Here is a 20415-nt window from a genome sequence, read left to right as displayed (position 1 = left end):
ATAACGTAATAAATGGGCATCCAGCAGAAACTGCAAATGAGATTTTAGTTTGGAGGAGTAAACAAGTTCTGACAAGCCTGGATTCACAGAGGAGGGTCCCCGTCAGTGGCGGACTCAATTCTTTGGTTAAATATTTCACTGAACGTAGCCACCACCAACGGTCAAAATTCAACATTGCATCTGAATGCACTTTGGGAGGCTTTGCAAGAAGGCAAAAATAATTTCCAAAGGGAATCTCAAAGCCAAAAAATTGGTGAAAATGGACTGGATATTTCTATAACTGAAGGCCCAGCAAATTTCATGTTGACCCCCAGCAAAACTCCGGAGCCCCTCATTAAACCACAGATGGGGAGGGTTTTGTTTTTGTTTTTTTCTGGGAAAGATTCACCCTGAGCTAACACCCGTTGCCAATCTGCCACTCTCTCTCTCTTTTTTTTTCCTCCTGAAGCCCCAGTGCATAGCCATACATTCTAGTTGTAAGTCCCTCTAGTTCCCCTGTGTGAGATGCCGCCACAGCCTGGCTACTGACAGATGAGCAGTGTGGTCCTGCACCCAGGAACCAAGCCCAGCCCCCAAAACAGAGAATGCTGAACTTTAACCACTCGGCCATCAGGGCTGGCCCTGGGAAGTCTCGTTTTTAAAGAATACGCAACATTTTATGAAGCCAGTATTACCCTGATACCAAAACCAGAAAAAGATATCACAGGAAAACTACAAACCAATATCTCTTATGAATATGGACACAAAAATCCTCAACAAAATACTAGCAAACCAAATCCAGCAACATATGAAAAGAATTATACACCATGACCATGTGGGGTTTATCCCAGGAACGCAAGATTAGTTTAACCTCTGAAAACCTATTAAAGTAATATATCACATGAATAGAATAAAAAACAAAAGTAAAATGATCATCTCAATGGATGCAGAAAAAGCATTTGTCAAGATCCAACACCCTTACATGATAAAAATATTCAAAAAACTAGGAATGGAAAGGAACTTCCTCAACTTGATAAAGGACATCTACAGACACCCAGGGCTGATCTGCACTTAACAGTAAAGGCTGAAACTTCCCCCCAGAGCAGGGACGAGATGTGGTGTCTGTTCCGGTCACGACTGCTCACAACGGCACTGGAGGTTCCAGCCAGGGCGGGAAGGCAGGGAAGGGACATTACAGGCTTCCAAACCAGAAAAGAAGAAATAAAATCATCTCTATGTGCAGATGACACAATCCTGAATATAGAAAATACTAAGGAATCCACTAAAAAAGTATTAGAACTAATGAAAGAGCTCAACAAGGTTGTAGAACACAACATCAAAATACAAAAATCAACTATATTTTGATACAATTGCAATGAGCAATCTGAAAATGAAATTAAGAAAACAATTCCATTCATAATAGCACCAAAAGAATAAAATACTTAGGAATAAATTTAACAAAAGAAATGTAAAACTTACATTCTGAAAACTATGAAACGTTGTTGAAAGAAACTAATGAAGGTCTAAATAAATGGAAAAACATCCCATGTTCATGGATCAGAAGACTTTGTAACATTGTAACATTGTTACAATAGCGATTCTCCCCAAACCCATCTGCAGATTCAATGCGATCCCGGTCAGAATCCCTTCTGATGTCTTTGTAGAAATTGAGAAGCTGGTTTAACATTAATGTGAAATTTCAAGAGACCCAGAATAGCTCAAACAACCTCCTTGTGGCCACTAGAACGCAGGCTCCGGAGGGCAGGGCTTTCCCCCAGCCCCACGCCGGGCAGCAGGGCCCACACTCTCCGGAGGACAGCGCTCCCCATTCATGAATGAGAAACCTGGAGCCCAGAACCGCCCTCAGGCCTGGTCTGACTCACCTCGCCCTTCTGGCAGGTTGCGCTACGAGCGTATTTACAGACGAGGACAACTTACCACGTGGTCAGCATCCTGGTCACCTTCACAGTCAGGGATGTGAAGGAACAAACGGGGCGTCTCAGGGACAGACTTAGACAAACCAAGGCAAGTCAGGAGAGAGAAGACCTCAACCCTGGTCTGGCAGCTTTGGGAGAAAGGCCCAGAATGGAGAGGCAGTGGGAGCGAAGAGGCCAGCCCTCTGTCTGGACAGAGTTTGGACCAGCAACCTCAAGATCCCTTCTGCAGGAAGTATGGAAACAGCAGAATGCCTACAAGCCTGCAGGCCGCCAGCTATCCAGAGTCCATTCATTTATTCTGCAAAGAACCACCGTGTTCCTGCTCTGTGCCAGCTCCCCTGCCAGACGCTGAAATACATGGTAACAAGGAGGACGGGCCCTTGAAGAGTGTCAGCACGGGTCACCACACAGTAGCACTGCTTCCCCCAGCGAGGGGCAGCCTGGGCCCCGCAGAGGCGTGGGGCGTGCCCCCAGGAGGAGGGTGGAAGGGGGGACCCTGGGTGCACAACGTAGAGAGCTGGGGTCTGCTCTCTACAGAGCGCCAGGACCCGTGGAGAGCCATGGGCGGGAGGCAGGCGTGCCATACAGTTTAGCTGTTTTCCCAGAGGCGACGGGAGTCACTGAAGACTCTCCAGCTGGAGGACGAGGGGATGCACTTGACCCCAGTGGAGGACAGACTGGCCCACACAAGACAGAGCTCGGAATACAGATCAGGAGGCCTGGCAATGAGAGGTGACGGGTGCCCAAGACGGGCGTGGCAGCTGGGCACTCGGTGCTGAGAGGTGGGGCTGGCAGCTGTAGACTGTCTCTCCTCATCCAGGGAGAGCCCCCGGTCGGCCCAGGATAGACACACAGAGTCCTGAGCACAGTCACAGGGGGAGGCCCAGGCCCTGCCAGGCCCCACTCCCCCTGCCACCCACCCCTTGGCCCTTCATCACGTGGTCTTTCATTCACCGGCTTACTGAGCCCTGTCGCTTGCAAGCCCTGTGCTGGGGGCTAGAAACCCACCAGGTCCCGTGGACAGAGGTCTGCCCTGACCACCAGACTCAGTGTTCAAAGATTTAATCAATGAATGATTAAATGACTTTAATATTAATGATTGGACCGCCAACACAGCAAGATGGTCAGATTAGAACAGAAGTTTCAAACTTTTCTAGAAAAAACAAAAAATACATTTATTACTCCAAACACCTGATATCCTAGGGCAAGGGAGGGACAGTTTAATTTCCATGGGAAGGGTCCCAGCTGAGACCCTCTGAGAGAAATCACCCCTAGCCTGAGCTTCGGGACCTGTTGGATGAAAACACCCAGCTGAGAACCTCAGTGTGGAACAGAACTTAAGCCACACACACATGTCCAAAAGCCGACAGTTGTAACTCATGCGCCCAGCGGAGGGGAACAGGCCTTCTATCTGCCTGCAGACGTCTGCACCCTCCTGCGCCCAAGGCCAGGACACGGCAGGGTGGGGGCGACGTGTCCACACCCCACAGTCACACCCTGCCGTCCGGGGCCATCGCTGGGTTGATCAGGGTGACCAAGGACTCAGTGGGTCCCGGAGGGCTGAAGGGTGCTTCTGTCCCCATCCTGTCCTAGCTGGTGCAGCTCCAGGGCCTCAGGAACCAGATGGCCTAGCCTGGATTATTCAAGACAAACTAGGTGAAATCTTGGAAAACAAACACTTGGGGTGAAGGCATCCATGGATTCCTGCCACGCCCCTCAGCTCATCCCACCGGAGGGCAGTCCTCTCCCCAGATGGGTCTTTCTCTGCTTCTCGAGGGGCAGCCCCCCCTGGCGGAGCCCCTAAGAGCCGAGGTCTTTGTGTGAAGGCAGAAGATCCACACAGACAGCGGGCTTGGGCTGAGCACGTCAATGGCTCTGCCCTGGGAGTGGCAGGTGCGCCGTCCACGCAGGCCTGAAACTCCGCGGGCTCAGGGGCTGGACCCGCTGAGGACCTCAGGCTGGGGTTTTGGCACGGGCTGGTGGGGGTGGTTTGTTGTTGTTGATTTTGCTTTCTTTTTGACACTTCCATTTGCCTCTAATTTTCCATTTAAGAAACAGCAGGACCCAGAGAAAGTTAATTATTGAACAGCATCAGCTTTTAAAAAAAGAAAATTTTTAACAACTAAAAATACTCAAATCTCTCTTTCCATCCACCCCTGGGGCCTCGGGCTTTAAAAGCAGGAAAAAGCCCAGACAGAGACAAGACTGGAACTGGTTCCTCCTGACAGCACCCACCCGTCTACCTTCCCCTGGCCCCCCGGCCTCTGTCCCCAGCAGTTCCCATGTCTGCCCCACACCTCGCGTCTGTCAGCTCAGGCTGCGTAACAAACACCACAGGCCGGACGGCTGGGCCACACAAATGGACCATCTCTGGGTCTGGAGGCTGGAATCCAGGATCCAGGTGCTGGCAGGGCTGGGACCTGCAGAGGCCCCTCTCCTGGGCTCGCAGACGCCACCCTCTCGAATGTCCTCACATGGCCGTCCCTCTGTGCACCCAGGTGTCTCTCTCTGCTCAGGAGGACACTAATCCCGTGGGATCGGGCCCCACCCTTGTGACCCACTTCACCTTAATCACCTCCCTGCAGGCCCATCTCTGACAAGCCACGTGGGGTCAGGGCCTCAACCTAGGAATCCGGGACACGGTGCAGCACACCAGCCCCGGTCCCCTCGGCTCCAGCCCCGCTCACAGGCATGCGGCCAGCTGGCTGCCCCGTTTCCACAAGTGGGCTCCTGGGGCCCTGGCTCTTCCCCACAGACCTGCCCTGTGGCCTTGGCAGCTTCACAAATGGGCAGGTCACTTTCATCTGAAGTTCCAAAATGGCCCCCAGGACAGCCTTCTTCAAGCTCTGACCCTGTGTGGAGGCTCTTGGTCTCTGGACGCCTGTATGGTGGGGAACAGAGCAGCACCTCATGGGCACGGGGACGCAGGCACCCCATGGAAACGAGGGACACAGGCAGGCACACCCCACGGGGACGAGGGAAGCCGGCTAACTCCTTGCTGTTGGCATCCATCCTCACAAGGAACACGCAAATCCTGGATACCTCTGCGTGGGGACGCCACATGCCCACAGCTCAGATACTGTTTCGCCCTAAGCCTTGGCTCTCTTCTCTTGGGGAGGTGATGGCCCTACCAGGTGCTGCCTCCTCGGAGCACCCACAGTTCACAAGCAAAGGGGTGGTGTGTAAGCTCCAGGCTCATCTCCGGCCAGGGGGACCAGGACTGTCGTGGAGCTGCGGCCCGGCCCCAGACCCCTGGTCTGCTCTCCACTGTCCATAAGGCAAAGCTCCAGCTTTCCAGTCTGCTCAGGCCCCTCTATGCCTGAGCCCTGTCTTTACATCCTTGCAGCACCCGCTCCCCTGGGGGGACCCTCTTCCCACCACAGGCTCCCCACTGCTGGCTCAGCCCCCAGGGCACGTGCTCTGTCCTATGGGAACTGAACACTCAGACCATTCCCTGCTGGCAACATCTTTCCCATCTCTCCGTTATCTGAATGCCACTCACCCCTCAAGCCCAGCTCCACCGCCAGTGCTTCCAAAGCTGCCGATTGCAGGTGGCCCCCTCTGCCCAGCCCACTGGCCAACGGCCACATGCTGGCCTCACACTGTGATCGTCTGTCCATGAAGGAGGGAGACGGAACTGACACCTGACCCATCCTGCAGAAACCACACACTCTATGTTCTCAAGGAATCCTCGGAATGTTCTGGAAGGTCCATATTGTGCCCATTCACCGAGGCTTGACCACAGCAATCCCACAATCGGCCTGCATTCAAACATGTCCTCCCAGCCAGGAGCCAGGTTGGTCCCGCAGGATCCCAGGAGGCAGCACCAAGTCTCCTGTTCCACTCGCCACACAGTGCACCTGCTGGGCCCATAAGCACTCACCCCCAGAGTAACCAACTGATGCAAAGCTGCCAGCCCCAGGTCTGAGTCACGACCCGGAGCAGGACGAACTGAGTCACCCCAGGAAGGGAAGGAGCCTGGCAGCCCTCGCCAACGATGAGATTCTGAGCCCTGAGCCATTGTCGCTGCCGCACGGAGCTGCCAGAGGTCCGGGCGAGCACTGCGGCCGGCTCGTCACGTTGACGGTGCTGACTCTATGTCTTCCCCTTGGAGGGGACGCTCATGTTCCCCGAGTCGGGACTGTCTCAGTCTGCCCTCCATCTCCTCATGGTCTCTGCATGGCCAAGCAGCCCAGGCAGCACCGCGTCCCCCGAGGAGGGCAACGGGGGCCCGAGCAGGCTGGGTGTGGGGTGGGGGGAGCAGCAACCACGGGATTCCCGTGAAGCTCACACAGGGTCTTTCTCAGAAGCCAGCTGGGTGTAAAGGACAAATAAATAGCGAGTAACACAAAGCCCCCGGCCCTGGTAAATATGCACACGTGTCATGAAGCCGCCAGACAGGCTTCAAATTGTGCAAGAACCGTGTAGGGAGTCGCAGAGTTAGGATTTGGCCAGGAAGGGCCTGTCTCCTCTGCAAGATGAGCTGGTCTCTCTCTGATTTCCGGACTTGCAGAAGGAAAGTGCCGGAAGCCTGGCCACCATCTCAAGACGGTGGCTCCTGAGCTGGAGCCAGCGTCACCTCACATCATCAGCCTCGCAACCACACAGATGCCCCAGCCCAGCTGATGACAGTGACACAGTGGGTGCCTGAGTGAACACGAGGGGTCAGGATGGCGGTCCAGGCAGAGGGCCCAGTGGGAGCCACTGCACCCAGGAGCCGCAGGGCATGAGCCAGGAAAGACCACCGGCCCCCACAGGCGGGGACTCGGCACCCATGAGCTCCCCTCCCTCGACCTGCCCCATTCCTCATCCCCTTCATATCACATCATGCTGATTTCACCACAAACCCTGCTGGGGGAGATCAGAAAACTGACTGAGGAGTGGATTTCCCTCGAGCGGAATCGCTAAAGCTCCAGTTATTCCCAGATGGAAGCAACTGTGCTCTTAGGATGCGGCGGCCCCACACCTGGAGCAGCCACCACCCAGGCTCGGAGGGGATGTTGCTCAGTCCGGGTGAGAAGAAAGGAGATGCAACCGGGCGCTGCTGACACTGTGGGGAGGGGAGGCCGAGGAAGCCGCCCCACCTCATGCCAGGCCGGCCTATTTACCTGCTCCTGTCGCCTCCCCTCCCGGACCAAGGACACACCTGCCCAACCTCCCCAGCCTTTCCTCCTTCAGCTTCTCGTGAAATGCCGCCTGGCTCCCACTTGTCTTGCTCAGCTTCCTGGTGACCTCTTAAAGAAACATTATTTCACGATTTTTCATTTAAAAGTTTAAACGTTAAAACTGAAGAAGAAAATCACCCAGTTTAACTTTTCTTAAAATATCTATAACAGCCCGTTTCAACAACCACTGAGAAATGAATATTTTTTCCATTTGAGCTGTTTTTCTCCCATTTCTTAACAAGTTGCCTCCTGCATCGTTCCAATGATGAGTCTGAGGCTGAAATGAAGTCTGAGCGACCTGAGGAGCACGCCATGAGCGGGGCGGCTGCAAGAGACGCCCTGCCCTTCGGGGCGCACTCTGAGGGAGGGCACACGGGCACAAGGAAGGTGGGAGGCGCCTGTCGGGAGACCATGATGAGTGTGGGGGCCCGGCCAGCAGAGGCTGCGAGACACGGACTGGACGCGACAGCTGCACCTCTGACGGACTCATGACCTGCCTGGCCGAGCCTCGAGTCCCGTAGGCACAGCCCTCGCTCCCACGCGCCTTTCATCTCCATCCAGCACTTTCTTTAGGGTGTGGGCTGAGCAGGATAAAGAAAACAACCCTCGCATGAGCATCACAGGAAAGTGATGATAAACCGGAGCAAACTCCACAGCGTGGAAAAGCAAAAGTGTGGAACACCCTCGGGGACACTCGCCAACGACGGGAAAGACGCTCCTACTCAAGGGGCCCCGGGGAGACGAAGCCTGCACCCTGCGCCCGTCACAGGCTCACCCTCTGGTGACCCGGCACATGGGGACACTTAGGAGAGTGGCCACTCGAGCTCGCTGCAGCACCCCTGGTCCCTGTGGGCCGACTGACGCGCCAGGACCCAGGGCCACCACACCTCAGTACAGCAGGCCGGCGGCTGGAAACCGCAGAAACAATTCTCTCAAGTTCTGGAGGCCAGGGGTCTCAGGCCAAGTGGCCGCAGGGCTGAGCTCCCTCCGAGGGCTCCAGGGGAGGGCCCTTCCCATCTCCTCCGGCCTCTGCTGGTGACGCCCGTGCTTGGCTTGTAGATGCATCGCTCCAATCTCTGCCTCCATTGTCACATAGACTTTTCCTGTGTCTTCACCCGGCCTTTTTATAAAGACGCTAGTCACCGGGTTTAGGGCCACCCTACTCCGGTGTAACCTCTTCTGACCTTGATCACATCCGCAAAGACGTATTTCCATATAAGGCCATCTTCACAGACTCCAGGGGCTAGGACTCCAACCTGTCTTTTTGTGGGGACACGATTCAACTCCCACGACGACTAGCAGGGTATTGCCACCAGCAATCCCCTCTCCGGAAAGAGAGCAGAGGCTGCAGGGGGTGGACAGCGGCTCTGACCTGGGCCTCAGGAGAGGAAGGCAGACTGTCCTCTGGACCATGTCCACCTCTAATGATCCCAATTTGTTCACCTTGCATTCCGCTGGAGACCAGCCGGCAGCTCTGAGAGAGGAGGTGGCAAGCTTCGTCCCATCCCTCTGCTTCTCACAGGGATGGGGCGGCCGTGCCCCACCATGGCACTTCCACCTCCAAGAAGGAAATGCTCAAGGACACAGTCCGACCACAGGGACACATCCTCTTCCTGGATGACAGCTCTTTCCGTGAAGACGTCTGTGAAGGTGAACAAGGATTCAGGAGGATAGAATGAGTAAGGCTGAGCCGGTCAACAGGCGGAGTATTGTGATGGAATGCCTAGTGGGCAGACCTGACTCCAGATCCCGTCCCACAACAAGTCAGTGATACTAGAAGTGCATGTGCATGTGCACGCGTGTGTGCATGTGCGTATGCACATGTGTGCTAGAAGGTTTGAGCTGTGACCGTGAAATATGAGGTTAATGTTTGATATTTGTGCACACCCAGGGGAACGAGCCCCCTGTACAGACGTGGGCCCCTCATCTCAAATGTTGTGATCCTGTCATCAGCCGGGACATTTCTGGAATTCCCCACTTAGACGCCGTCTTTAGAAAACCCAGCCTCGTTGTCGACCAGGTTAAAGCTTCTTTAGTTAATTATCTTCTTCTCTCCGCCATGCTCCCCACATAGTACCTGCCATAATCCATTCACTAATTTTACAGGCTTGTAAAATGGTTAAAATTTACACCTAATAATTGCCAAGGCTCTGAGCTGGCAGACAGGTGCCCCTCCCTCTCCTCTGCGGTCTCGCCTCCGAGCAGCTTCTGGCCGTTCCCAGAGAGCAAACTGTTTCACCAAGGAGCAGAGATGTCCCCTCCTGCTGTCATTCCCAAGGACTTTCACCTGGCACATCGTCAGGTCAATGTGTCCCCTCCCCAGGTGACGACGACAGCCACAACTCTGTGTGTGTGTGCACGAAGCCTGTAGAATTCAGCTTGGGCAAATGTGCTGGGATACACAAGATACACCATACCCAGATGCTGTCGAGGCTGCTTCCTCAAGATGCCCCTCCTTTCTCGTCCCAAACGAGACCCTCCCATCTGGGCAGTGTTCAGGGGAAGACCCCCAGAAAACCAAAAGGCCCAGGGGTCAGCACGGTCCGACTGCTCCACAGTCAGGGGAATTTGTGCTCAAACTTCCAGCAGAACCCACGGCGTCGCCTTTCTGCCCTGCTGCAACCGGGATTCTAACCGTGGCCGTGTTTGCACTTCCTACAACTGTGCTTGATGCTAACAAAGTGCCAGGCTCAGCTGACACCCCAGAGTGTGAGAACATCGTATATAAAACGCAATGCTTCTCTCATCTCAGTTGGCCTCTGTAAGCTTGGACCAACGAGACAGATTTGATCCTATCAACACGATTGCAAACTGGAGCTTTACAGTTTCCATGAAACAGTCTGCGTACTCTTCCAACAGGAGCCAAAGCTCTTCCCTTTGATTAGCAGGGTGGCTTCTCAGTGGTGTCCACGTATCCGTGAACAGGTGGCGGTCATCGGCAGACAGTGAGAGAGACCCAGGGTTATTTTAGGCTCTTGACAGATGATCCACACTTAGCCATGCCTGGCTCCCTCGATGGCAAGCCCTGTGCAAACCAACATCTTAACAGTGTTGGTTCGGTGCTTTAAAATTAGCAGATGCTTTTCTAGACACATGTTTCTTATACCTTCTATACAAATTCCTTCCACACTGAAAAAGAAGTGTTTTCAACTAAAAACAACTGAAAAAAAAGAAGTCACAGGAGCCCCCCCACACACGCCATCCCAGACTCGTTTATCACAGTTTGTTTAATGCAAGTGACATTAACACATCGAAACAGAAACTGTTTCTGTGTCATCAGAATCAAATATAGAAAGGAGACAAGATTCTCAGTTTGTGGAAATTTCTGAAATTGTTGGTAACCGTTTTCCTCATTAGTCACCACAGATGGTATGTGACAAACGAGGAGCCAGCCAGTGTCGAGGCTGCGTCACTCCGAGCGGACTGCCCCAGGTCACTTCACGCCAGTTTGATCATTTATTTCAAAGAGATGCCTCTATTTTTTGACTTTAGCTTTCAATATTTTCCACATTATCTATCATACTGAATTCTTTGTAAATGGCTTTTAAAATTCAAACAACTGGCAGATGTTAAATACACACACACACACACGAACACACACCTTTAACAATACTATATTTTAATTGACTACTCCATGAGTCTTGGTAAGATTTCAGACATCAAATTTCATGATTTCTTGTGGGAGCTATAATACATCACTATTCACATCATATTTAAAACTTTCAGATTGTTAATCTGTGTCTCTAAAAGTGGTAATAAAAGTATATATTTCAGACAATTACCATTCCATTCAAGGGCTCTTATTTTATGAAATACTTGCTTGCCAAAGACTACAATTTACTTTTTACAGTTTCATTTAATGATCTGACATTTGAGACATTCCCTAATTAATTCCAACTCTTTCTAAACTGGCTGTGATAAATATAACCTGTACTGAGGAGATTATAATGTCACTTCTGGCAAACCTATGGCGCAGCCCAAGCTGAGGCGCACACACGAGGAAATTCGCACCCTCCATCTGATCAGCCTGGGTCAGTCCTGTTATTCTGATCTGACTGCAGACATTGTGTCCAAAAATACGTAAATTATAGAGAAAGTATGTAAAAAATAAAGTTCCAGAAATCTGCAGGCAGCCTCTTAATCTGAAGTGAAATTGGCTGTCTAGCTCTAATGAAACGTATTTAGCTGGCAAATCTGACTCATATTTATATTCTCCCAAGATGCTTGGTACTTACAGCTAAGTATTTGTCAATGCAGCTAAAAATGAAAAGAAAGTAGATTTAAAAGCAAATAAAAGAGATGGAAAGATGACTTTCTTTCTACACCATGCTTCTATTTTCTAGTCCCTGAATCGGGATGGGACACACCGTGATCCTTATGGCCTCTCTAACACGTAACCCATTGAGATCACAAACGTCAGATTGGGAGGCTCAGCTGTGAGTGGTGAGGTCTTCCTGCTCCCAAACGAGGAGGAGTTTTTACCACCACACAGAAGGACGCTTGAAACCCCATTGTTACTGTCACATACTGCAAGCAATAAACCTTCTAAGACTTAAGCTAACAAAGGAGTCACGTACATCAACTGACTTGCATTGAAACTGAAACCAATGGAAATGAGAAAGATGTACTTTCCTAACTGGCTGGTGATGGTGGGTTTTCTGGAGTTCTGAGTTAGTTTAGTTTAGATGAGGGGTCTGGTGTGGGGAGGAAGGGCCTGCATCAGCCCGGGAATGCACAATCCTCCTCGCGGGGGCTTGGGGTCAAGACTGGCCTCTTTTGGGTCTGACCTTTGCTTTCTCTCCCTTTATTCTATTTCTTCCATCAGCTTGAGTTTTTACCTTGGTTTCAGTAACAATCTGGAGACGTAAAGGACAGCGGGGGCACTCGGTGTCACACTTTGATGTCACACTTTGATGTCACAAGGTGTCAGGCAAGAGAGACACGGTGCACTCCGGTGAGAAGAGACAAAAACAGGGGAAATGAAGACTTCCGTTATTCATCAGGATGTTGAACTGCACCTTGGAGAATTCCCGGTCCTGCAATTCTGGATCGATGAAACAGCCACCTGTTCGTACCAGGAGCTCGGGCCAAGCCCAGGTGAGGCCCGTCAGGCCCACAGGTGAGGGGCCTGCGTTTGCTCCAGCCACTGGGTGACCGCCCAGGAACTCTGTGCAGATCTTGGCCGATGTGACATTTCCTTTCTGTGGCCACTTACTGGGGACCAGCGCAGCGTTCCATGGGTTATGGGATTATGTTAGGTAGAAGGTCTTAGAAATATTAACAATGGATTTCATTTTTCTCCATTAGCCCAGGAAACCACAAGTTACCATGTGTCGGATGTTTATTTGAGTAAAAGATGTGGAAATGTTCTGGCTTGTGAGTGTAGGAAAAAGAACCCCGAACTTTCGGAAGAGCTTAATTTTACCTTCTAAAATCGTGTTCTTGTGACTCCTTTGCTGTGTTATTTATAAGGTTACGAGAGTAGGTGGTAAATGTTGAACAGAGAAACTCCTCAGTCTCCAGTAAAACTAATTATTTTATTCCACCAAGGGGACAATGAAACCGCTCTGGCCCCCTCCCGCTCCAACTTATTTCAGCCTTGATTAACTTCAACATTATTAAAGTTTAAGACTGATTTACTCTACCGTGTGTGCGTGTGCATGCATGTGTGCGGGTGTGCGTGCGCGTGCGTGCGAGGGGTGGGGTGGAGGCGGGTCTCCTGCCCATGGTCCTGTTCCTTTTATGGAGGCGCCCTCCTGTGGCCACAGGAAATATTGCACCATAGAATACCATCTCAAAATTACTCCCACGAAGAGTGGCCAGCATTCATGTTGTCCTTTTTCTACGTGAAGACCCTGGATAAAGAAACATTCCCACTAAGCTACATGGATATATGGAGGTTTTACAGAGAATACTTGATTTGGGGTTTTAAAAGTGGGGGTGCTGAAGTCTTAAACCCCAGGACCCATACTCTAAGCAGGCCAAATCTCTGAGAGCAGGGTGGGCCCCAGCGGCAGTCGCGGGCTCTGCGTCCTGGGGCGGCCGAGCAAACACAACACACGGGGCTCACAACACAGCACTCATCCTCCACAGCTTGGAGTCCAGAAGTCAGATCCAGGTGCCGCAAGGCTGTGCTCCCTCCGGAGGCCCCAGGAGGGTGTCCTTCCTGCCTCTTCCAGCTCCTGGGGACCCCAGGCATCCCTGGGCTCGTGGCCGAGTCACCCAGTCTTCGCTCTGTCTGCACGTGGCCTCCTCCTGTACTTGTCTGGTCTCAAATCTCCCGCTCCTTCCTCTTAGGACGCCTGGCACTAGGCGGTCTCATCTCGCCATCCTTGGCGGGATCACATCTGCAAAGACCTAAGTTTACACAAGGGCACATTCACAGTCCAGGTTAGAACACGGACACGCCTTCCCAGGGGCCCCATCCACCCCCACAGATGACAAGGGGATCTCAGGGAGCCCAGGGTGGCAGTGGACGGTCAGCTGTGGCAGACTGCGGGTAGGAGAATGAAACGGGACACCTCCTTCTCCCCGCATTCCTGGACTCGGCGAGGGTGACGGGTTAGCAGGAAGTCTTTATGGCTTGACCGGTCCCCTGCCCAGGGAGCTGCTGTCCGTCCCTCAGACTTCTCTGCTTCTAGGGCCCCCTCCTCTATGGAGCAGTCCCTCCTTAGCACTGCCTCTGTCAGGGCTCTGAGCAGCAAGACTGCCCTGCAGACCCCGGACTCTCCCTTCTGGCTCCTCTCCTGTCACACGCATCTGTCCGGCCTGCTCGGTGCCGGCCCTGAGTGGACGAGCTGGCGGGAGGCCTGGAGCAGGTCACCATGCTGCAGCTGGTCAGGGAGGGGCACTCCCCACCCTCACAGGCTCGTGGATCTGGGTTGGCTCCTAACTGGGTGCTCCCAGAGGCACCGTCCAGGGAGAAGAGGGACGAGAAGAAAGGGATTCGGGGGCAGGACCCACATCCGAGGTCTATGGCCTCCTGGAGCCAGGGTGATGGGTCAGGTAGCAGGTGATCCTACAGGTGACAGGTGACCTATGAGGTGACAGGTGACCCTCCAAAGCTTCAGGAAGACAGAGAAGTGGCCAGTCCTGGAGCAGCAGCCATCTCCTGCCTGAGGGAATGGGCACCCGGGAGGCTGCCTTGCTGGTTCCCCACCTGGTTCCCGCTGCTCCCATTGTCCAGACTCAGGCCTGAGCTCAAGGACCTGCGATTGGTGTCTATTCACTGCGACTGTGTGACTTTGGGAGGGGGCTTTCCTGGGGTCAGCCTGCACTGCTCACTACGGACACGGTCCTTGGAACAGGTCGTCACAGGCCTGCTCCAGTGTTGCTCACTCGGCCAGGCGAGGTGACAGGAAAGCAGCCCTTCCGCTCCCCTCAGACCGTCTGTGTCTGCGCTCAGCAGCAGGTCCACACTCCGGTAGTTGCTGGAGGCTGCCACAATCTGGTCCACCCACCTGCCAGCCTCACCTCCTCCTACCTCACCCCAAATCCTCCACTTCCACAAGTTCACCCTCTTCCCACTTCCGCCCTGCAAGCCCACAGCTTGGCTCAGGCTGTTCTCCTCACCTGGACTGCCTGCCCACCTCCGCCCACCAAGACCCACCCACGAAGCTCCTCAACCTCCCACCAGCAGGTGTCCCTCCTCTGGATTCCTCCTGCACTGTCTGCGCCCATGACCAGGGGGCCTGAGAGAAGCGGGGCTGGGGTGACTTTTCCTGTCTGTGGACAGCACATCTCGTTTCCTCTGCAGAGTGGGGCTGCAACTCATACAGCTGTGTCCGCGACCTGCCTGGCACACACTGGATACACAATTAGCATTCATTGGACGGATGGATGGATGGATGGATGGATGGACGGCAGATAAATGATGAAGGATGGAAGATGGGTGGATGATGGGCAGGTGGGTGGATGGGTGGACTGACCCACCATTGCTGGCCCCTCCTCCACTAGACCAATTAAGTGGGGATCTGAAAAGAGCCAGCAGCAGAAGCAGGCCCAGGAAGACTGGAGGCCAGCCTGGGGTCCAGCTTTTGTTGGTCATCTGGAAATTAGGCCTGCACTTCCTTGCACCTGCAGTTACCTTGGGAAATGGGAATGTGGAAAGAACTATGTTGCCTTCTCATGTTACCTGTACAGCCCTGTTAGTTTTTCGGAAAGGATTTTAATGTCTCTGGGCCTCGATAGCAAATTGACCTCACTCTCACAGCGTAAACATCCCACTTGCCTGTTGTCACTATTGGGATGCCCTGTGCCCTCCTGTGCGATGGGGGGTTCACAGGCTAGAGCTTCTGCTGAGTCTCTGTCTCTCATACACGCACACTAGGCCCAGCCCAGCACCCCAGAATCACTCTATGAGTCCTGAAATAAGCCTTTGTTAAATATGTGTATTTCTTATCTGTCCCTTTAGACAGGTAAGATGTGAGATCTGGCGTGTCCTGGGATGTGACTTCAATGGATGGGACTCAAGAAAGATCTTAAAATCTTTGAGTTCATGTTGAGACTAAAAAGAGAAAGTAATTGATCACCTTGGGTATCCTTGGAGGAAGCCAGAGAACCAACTGATTTTTCTGAGAGGTGGTAAATAGGGAAAGACGCAGCATTTATCAGCCTTTTTCTGTACTTCAGGGACCCAGAGAGGACACAGGAAAATTGGTCTTTATAGAATTCCAACTGAGAATGCAGAGGAATAATATGTTAACTACTTAGAGACAAAATGATACAATGTCCCGGGTTTGCTCTAAAACACCAGGGGAGGGGAGGAGACCGACAACGCAGATCCGACAGGTGCTGACAATGGTTAGAGCTGGGGGAGGGGTCATCTCTACCACTGTCCACGCCAACACACACTGGGTATGTTTAAGCCTTTTCACAATAAAAGGTAAGAACACACAGATTTAGGAGACACGACAACCGAGTGCAGTGTGTGGTGCCGACTGAAGCACGGTTTAAAAACATTATAGAAATCCTTCTGAAGATGACCAAGAATTAGGTGGCGCTGGGGGATCATCACTAATTTCATGGGGTGTGATAACAGTACCGAGGTCATGCAGGAGAATGGCCCTTTATTTTGGGAGATGATGTACCTTAAGATGGTCTGCAAATTACACACACACACGCACACACAAAACTGCCAAATCTAGCTACTTGTCTGTATGAATTGTCCATACTACAAAGTCAGGAAAATAAAAGCCCAATAGAACTGAGACCCAGCACGGGCAGTCAGCAGAACTGGGTGCCCCTCGACCCCCACACGCCTGCTGTCCTGGTGACACTGACACAGGCCCTTACTCTCGGCATCCTGGGTGGGCCAGCAAAGCACAGGTCGCCCACCAGGCTGCTTCCTGCCCCTTTCTGCTGGGGAGGCCTCCATCACCCTGATGAGCTCCTCCTGGGCAGGGGGCTGGGGGCCAGGGGTGACACCACAATATTCTGGTTGCTTCCCATCGCTCAGGGGCCAGTCGGAGGCAGCCTGCTTCCTTCCAGGACTAGTCCCATGGACGGAATCCTAAGAGGGGAAGATGCTTCCTCCAACGTGGGTGGGCTCTGAAACTAAAGATGCAAGAAGAATCTCCAAACGCCCTATGGAAGGGCTGCTGCCGTGGCTCTTTACGTCTGGGATCCCAGAGCCAGCAGCCACGGAGCAGCCAGCCTGCCTCGCGGCCCATACACACGAACGGGCATTTAGTTCTTCTGGTCGGTCGGGAAATTTCCCTGACCAGAGTGATCTAATAGGCTTCCAGAGGCCTCTGGAGGCTTTCTCACGTCAGGGGGCTCAGGCCCTCCATCTGGGAGGGCTCAGCCCCGGGTCCGGCCCAGACGGCGCCTGGCAGGTAGGAGGTGCTTGCTACGTGAGATCCGTACAGCCGCGGCCTCAGGCCTTCGGTGTTTAGCCGTGACCATGGGCAGGGGATGAGGGGCCCAGCTGAAACAGAATGGCCCTTGCCCGGAGATTTGAGGATGGGCAAAACCACAGCCTAGGTGCCGAGGCAGCTCTATCTCCCCAGCCCGTCCTGAGAACGCAGAGGTGTGTTCACCCAGCTTTGTGCAAAGTACCAGAGGTCTGTGGCTGGGAATGACAGCGTGAGCAGGGGGCAGGAGCAGAAACCTCGCATCCATCGGATGGCCCCCTCGTCCCTCTGTGCACTCTGGGACTGCACCTGACGTCCTGGAGCCTGTGTTCTCCTTTGTAAAAGGACACTGACGGCCGGGCTCAGGAGATGGCCAGATCACAAGAGTGTCATGAAGCACCGCCCTTGGCGTCCCCAGACCTCGAGCTCCCTAAGGAATGTGGCATCGCAGGGCCGCCTGCGCTCTGGGTGCTTCTAGATGCCACCAGCTCCTCCAGGGGGCAGACCCTGCCTTCCCTGCCTGCACAGTGGCCGGAGCCTGCCCTGCGGGGCTGCTGACCAGGGCTTAACAGGCGAGAATAAGGAAACGGGCAGGCGTCCGAGATGAGAGGCCCCGCCTGTGCCGGCCTCAGTGACAGGCAGCGTTTCAGAGGCCTGCTTGGTGGACTCAGGGTCTCACTCCTGCCCTGGGTCCCTGCCCTCTCCAGGCTGGGTCTCCCTTGTGTAGAAAGACCTTCCAGAACTCGGCCCGTCGTTCAGGAATAAAGCCAGGATTTCTGCAAGCCAGGCCCCATCCCTCCAGACCCTATTCATCAACCCACCTTCTCGGGAACAGGAAGATGCATCGTCCTGCAGCATCCGGGGCCAGCCCGTGTCACTGTGTAATGGCTAGTCGGTCAGAGAAACAATAATTTTTATGCCATAAAAACTGAATTCCGTTTGTTCACAAGAACGAACGCTGTTGATCAAGCAAAAAACTATAAAACCCCCAGAGACAAAAGCCAAGAATGAAGCCTGATGCCTCAGCCGCTGGCAGGCTGTGATCAGTCACGTCCATCGTCCAGGGCAGGGGTCGCGCTGCTTACCCGGAACCCCCGGCCTGGCGCAGCAGGCGAGGCAGCTGCGGGGCGTAGGGAGAGGGCGGGTTCTGGGGCCTCAGGAGGGGATGCCGCCACACAAGCAGAAATTCAGCGCAGCTGTCTTTGGTAAAGCAAATCCCGCCCCTGATGTGTCCACTGTCCACACTGACAGAGGGCCGGAACCACCGGGAACCCTCCTGCTGCCTCCGCGCTGCAGTAGGAGCCACCCCGCACCTGGGCTGGGCCGGAACTCATCTGTGGGGTTACTGCGTGACCTCTTCTGGGAGGAAGTTGGGAATTCTGAGAAAACGCTTGAGCGATTTTCTGACCAACACTAATGGTGCTGAGATGTGTCTGAGAAGCTGTCAGGTCAGAGGCAGCGGCCTGGCCCAGCAGTGATGAGCAGACCATCCCTTTGCCCAGACAGGGCTCTGCCAGGAACTGGTCTTGCGTTGGGCTGGCAGGGCCTCGCCCCTGTGTGCAATAACTGTGGTCAGTGTGATAAAGCTTCGAGACGTGACCATAACGAGAAGACGGACACCTGCCTTAACAGCATGGTCACCCCTAGAGTTGTCCTGGAGCCAGTGCCACACTAGGGCATCTTCAATGTGCACATACCCTAGAGGCAGGCTCCTGGTCACTCCCCACCCACACCCCAAGCCACTCAGACTCAGCGAGAACCATGTTGACTGAAACGTGTTGATGGGGCAAAGTGGGTGGCGATGGGCAAATGGGGAGCACCAGGTGCCCTGGGCGCAGGCAGGTGTGGACGTAATTCCCAGGTGACCTTCTGTGGGTGGCCAGTGAGAGTTGGAGGGGACAGGGCGGAGGCCGGTCCTAACCACGGAGGCCCAGGGAGGGGCCCGTGCCCGGCGTCCTCCACCAACACAAAGCCGCCCTGCTAGGGGCCTGGGACCCGCTTTCTCTCCACCCTGCCTTGCCCTGCCAGCTCCAGGGTGGGCAGGGAAAAGTCAGCGGGGAAAATCAGGTGCCCAGGATCCGTGGCCAGCTTTGAAGACCAAGACAGCCTCATTCCGGCCCCTGAAAGGCGGCCAGGGTGGCCCGAGGGGTTGTGCGCAGGCAGCAGGCACCGGGCACAGTGTCTCTCCCCAGCCAGCTGGCCCCGGGAAGGAGTGAGGAAAGTTCTCGGCTGGAGCCTCGGTCAGGCTTGGCGGGAACAGGCCAAGTCAGGCCCCTGAGGGCAACTTGCCCGGTGCCTGAGACCCTCTTTGGGCTGCAGGGGACCCCAAATTCAATCCTGCCCTCAGCTCTGACTCCCAGGCAGCAGGATGGCCCAACAGCCACCAAAGGGGCAGGAACAGAAACACACAGCACACACCTCCCCAGACAGAAACAGGACGTGTCCCCAAACAGATACCGCTGCAGCTTCCAACTCACGACACAGGTCAGAAGCAGCTCAGTGCCAGCAACCAGGCGCCCAGACGGACGAATGGATGACCGAGTGGAACATGGTCCATTCATACAAGGGACACGACTCAGCCTTAAAAAAGGAAGGGGCTCCTGACACATGCCACAGCGTGGATGAACCTACAGGACATCATGCTGAGTGAAATAAGCCAGTCACAAAGTGACAAATACTGCAGGCTTCCACTTATTTGAGGTCCCAAGAATCATCAGTCATAGACAGAACGGAGAATGGTGGGGGCCGGGGGAGGTGCATGGGGAGTTAGTGTTTAATGAGGACAGAAGTTCGGTTTGGGAAGATGAAGAGTTCTGGAGACGGATGGTGGTAACGAGTGCACAACAGCGTTACTGGGCTTAACAACACTGAAGTGTACATTGAAAAGCAGTTACAAATTTCACATTATGTGTATTTTACCAGGATAAAAAAATTTCAAAGCAGCTCGTGCATGGCAAAGTTTTGGAATAGGTGGTGATGGGTCCTTCCTCCACAGGCTGGGAGCCAATCACCCATTCCTTTCCTCAAAACATATGTATTTAGCAGGCTCTGCGCAAAGCGCTGGGCTGGATGTCGACCGTCCTGTGGAACAGTATGGGGGTGGGGGTGGGGGCACGCCAGGCACCGTGCTCCCTGCAGTAGAGGCCCAACGGCTGCAGGCAGGCTCTGGCTCCATCCCCGCTGACCCGGTGGAGGGAGGCCACTTCTAGCCCAACAGGCGAGCGAAGGGAGACACAAGACGCGAGTGCCAGCCTGGGCACTTGCATTTCCAGCGATGCTCCTGGCCTTAACCGACAAGGAGTGACTCCCGGGAGTTGGTGGGAAGAGCCTGAAGGGAACCCGGCTCCCTACAGTGGGAGGCAAAGCTCTCTCGCCCGGCCCTGTGGGGTGGGAGAGGCAGCCTGAACCTCTAGGCCGGAGACGGGCCCTTCTACTCCTGGCCTGGGCTGACTCGCTTGGCCAGTCTCCAAAGGGCAGGGA

General features: G+C 54.0%; 1 protein-coding gene across 2 annotated transcripts in view; it reads right to left on the bottom strand.

Annotated features, from left to right (window-relative positions):
* Nucleotides 1-10683: 10683 nt before the first annotated feature.
* DNAJB6 (DnaJ heat shock protein family (Hsp40) member B6) overlaps nt 10684-20415 on the bottom strand; it is a 90211-nt gene continuing 80479 nt past the window's right edge. The window contains exon 10 of one of the 2 annotated variants that reach the window (XM_023640118.2): nt 10684-13438. In XM_023640118.2, the coding sequence (XP_023495886.2) occupies nt 13353-13438 (86 nt within the window). In that variant the 3' untranslated portion in view covers nt 10684-13352. The remainder of the gene's footprint in view (nt 13439-20415) is intronic. The other variant, XM_023640119.2, reaches the window with a different exon arrangement.

Source organism: Equus caballus, chromosome 4, assembly GCF_041296265.1.
Source record: "Equus caballus isolate H_3958 breed thoroughbred chromosome 4, TB-T2T, whole genome shotgun sequence".
Lineage (NCBI taxonomy): Eukaryota > Metazoa > Chordata > Mammalia > Perissodactyla > Equidae > Equus > Equus caballus.
Note: the sequence above shows the minus strand (reverse complement) of the source record. Positions and strands in the feature narration are given on the sequence as shown.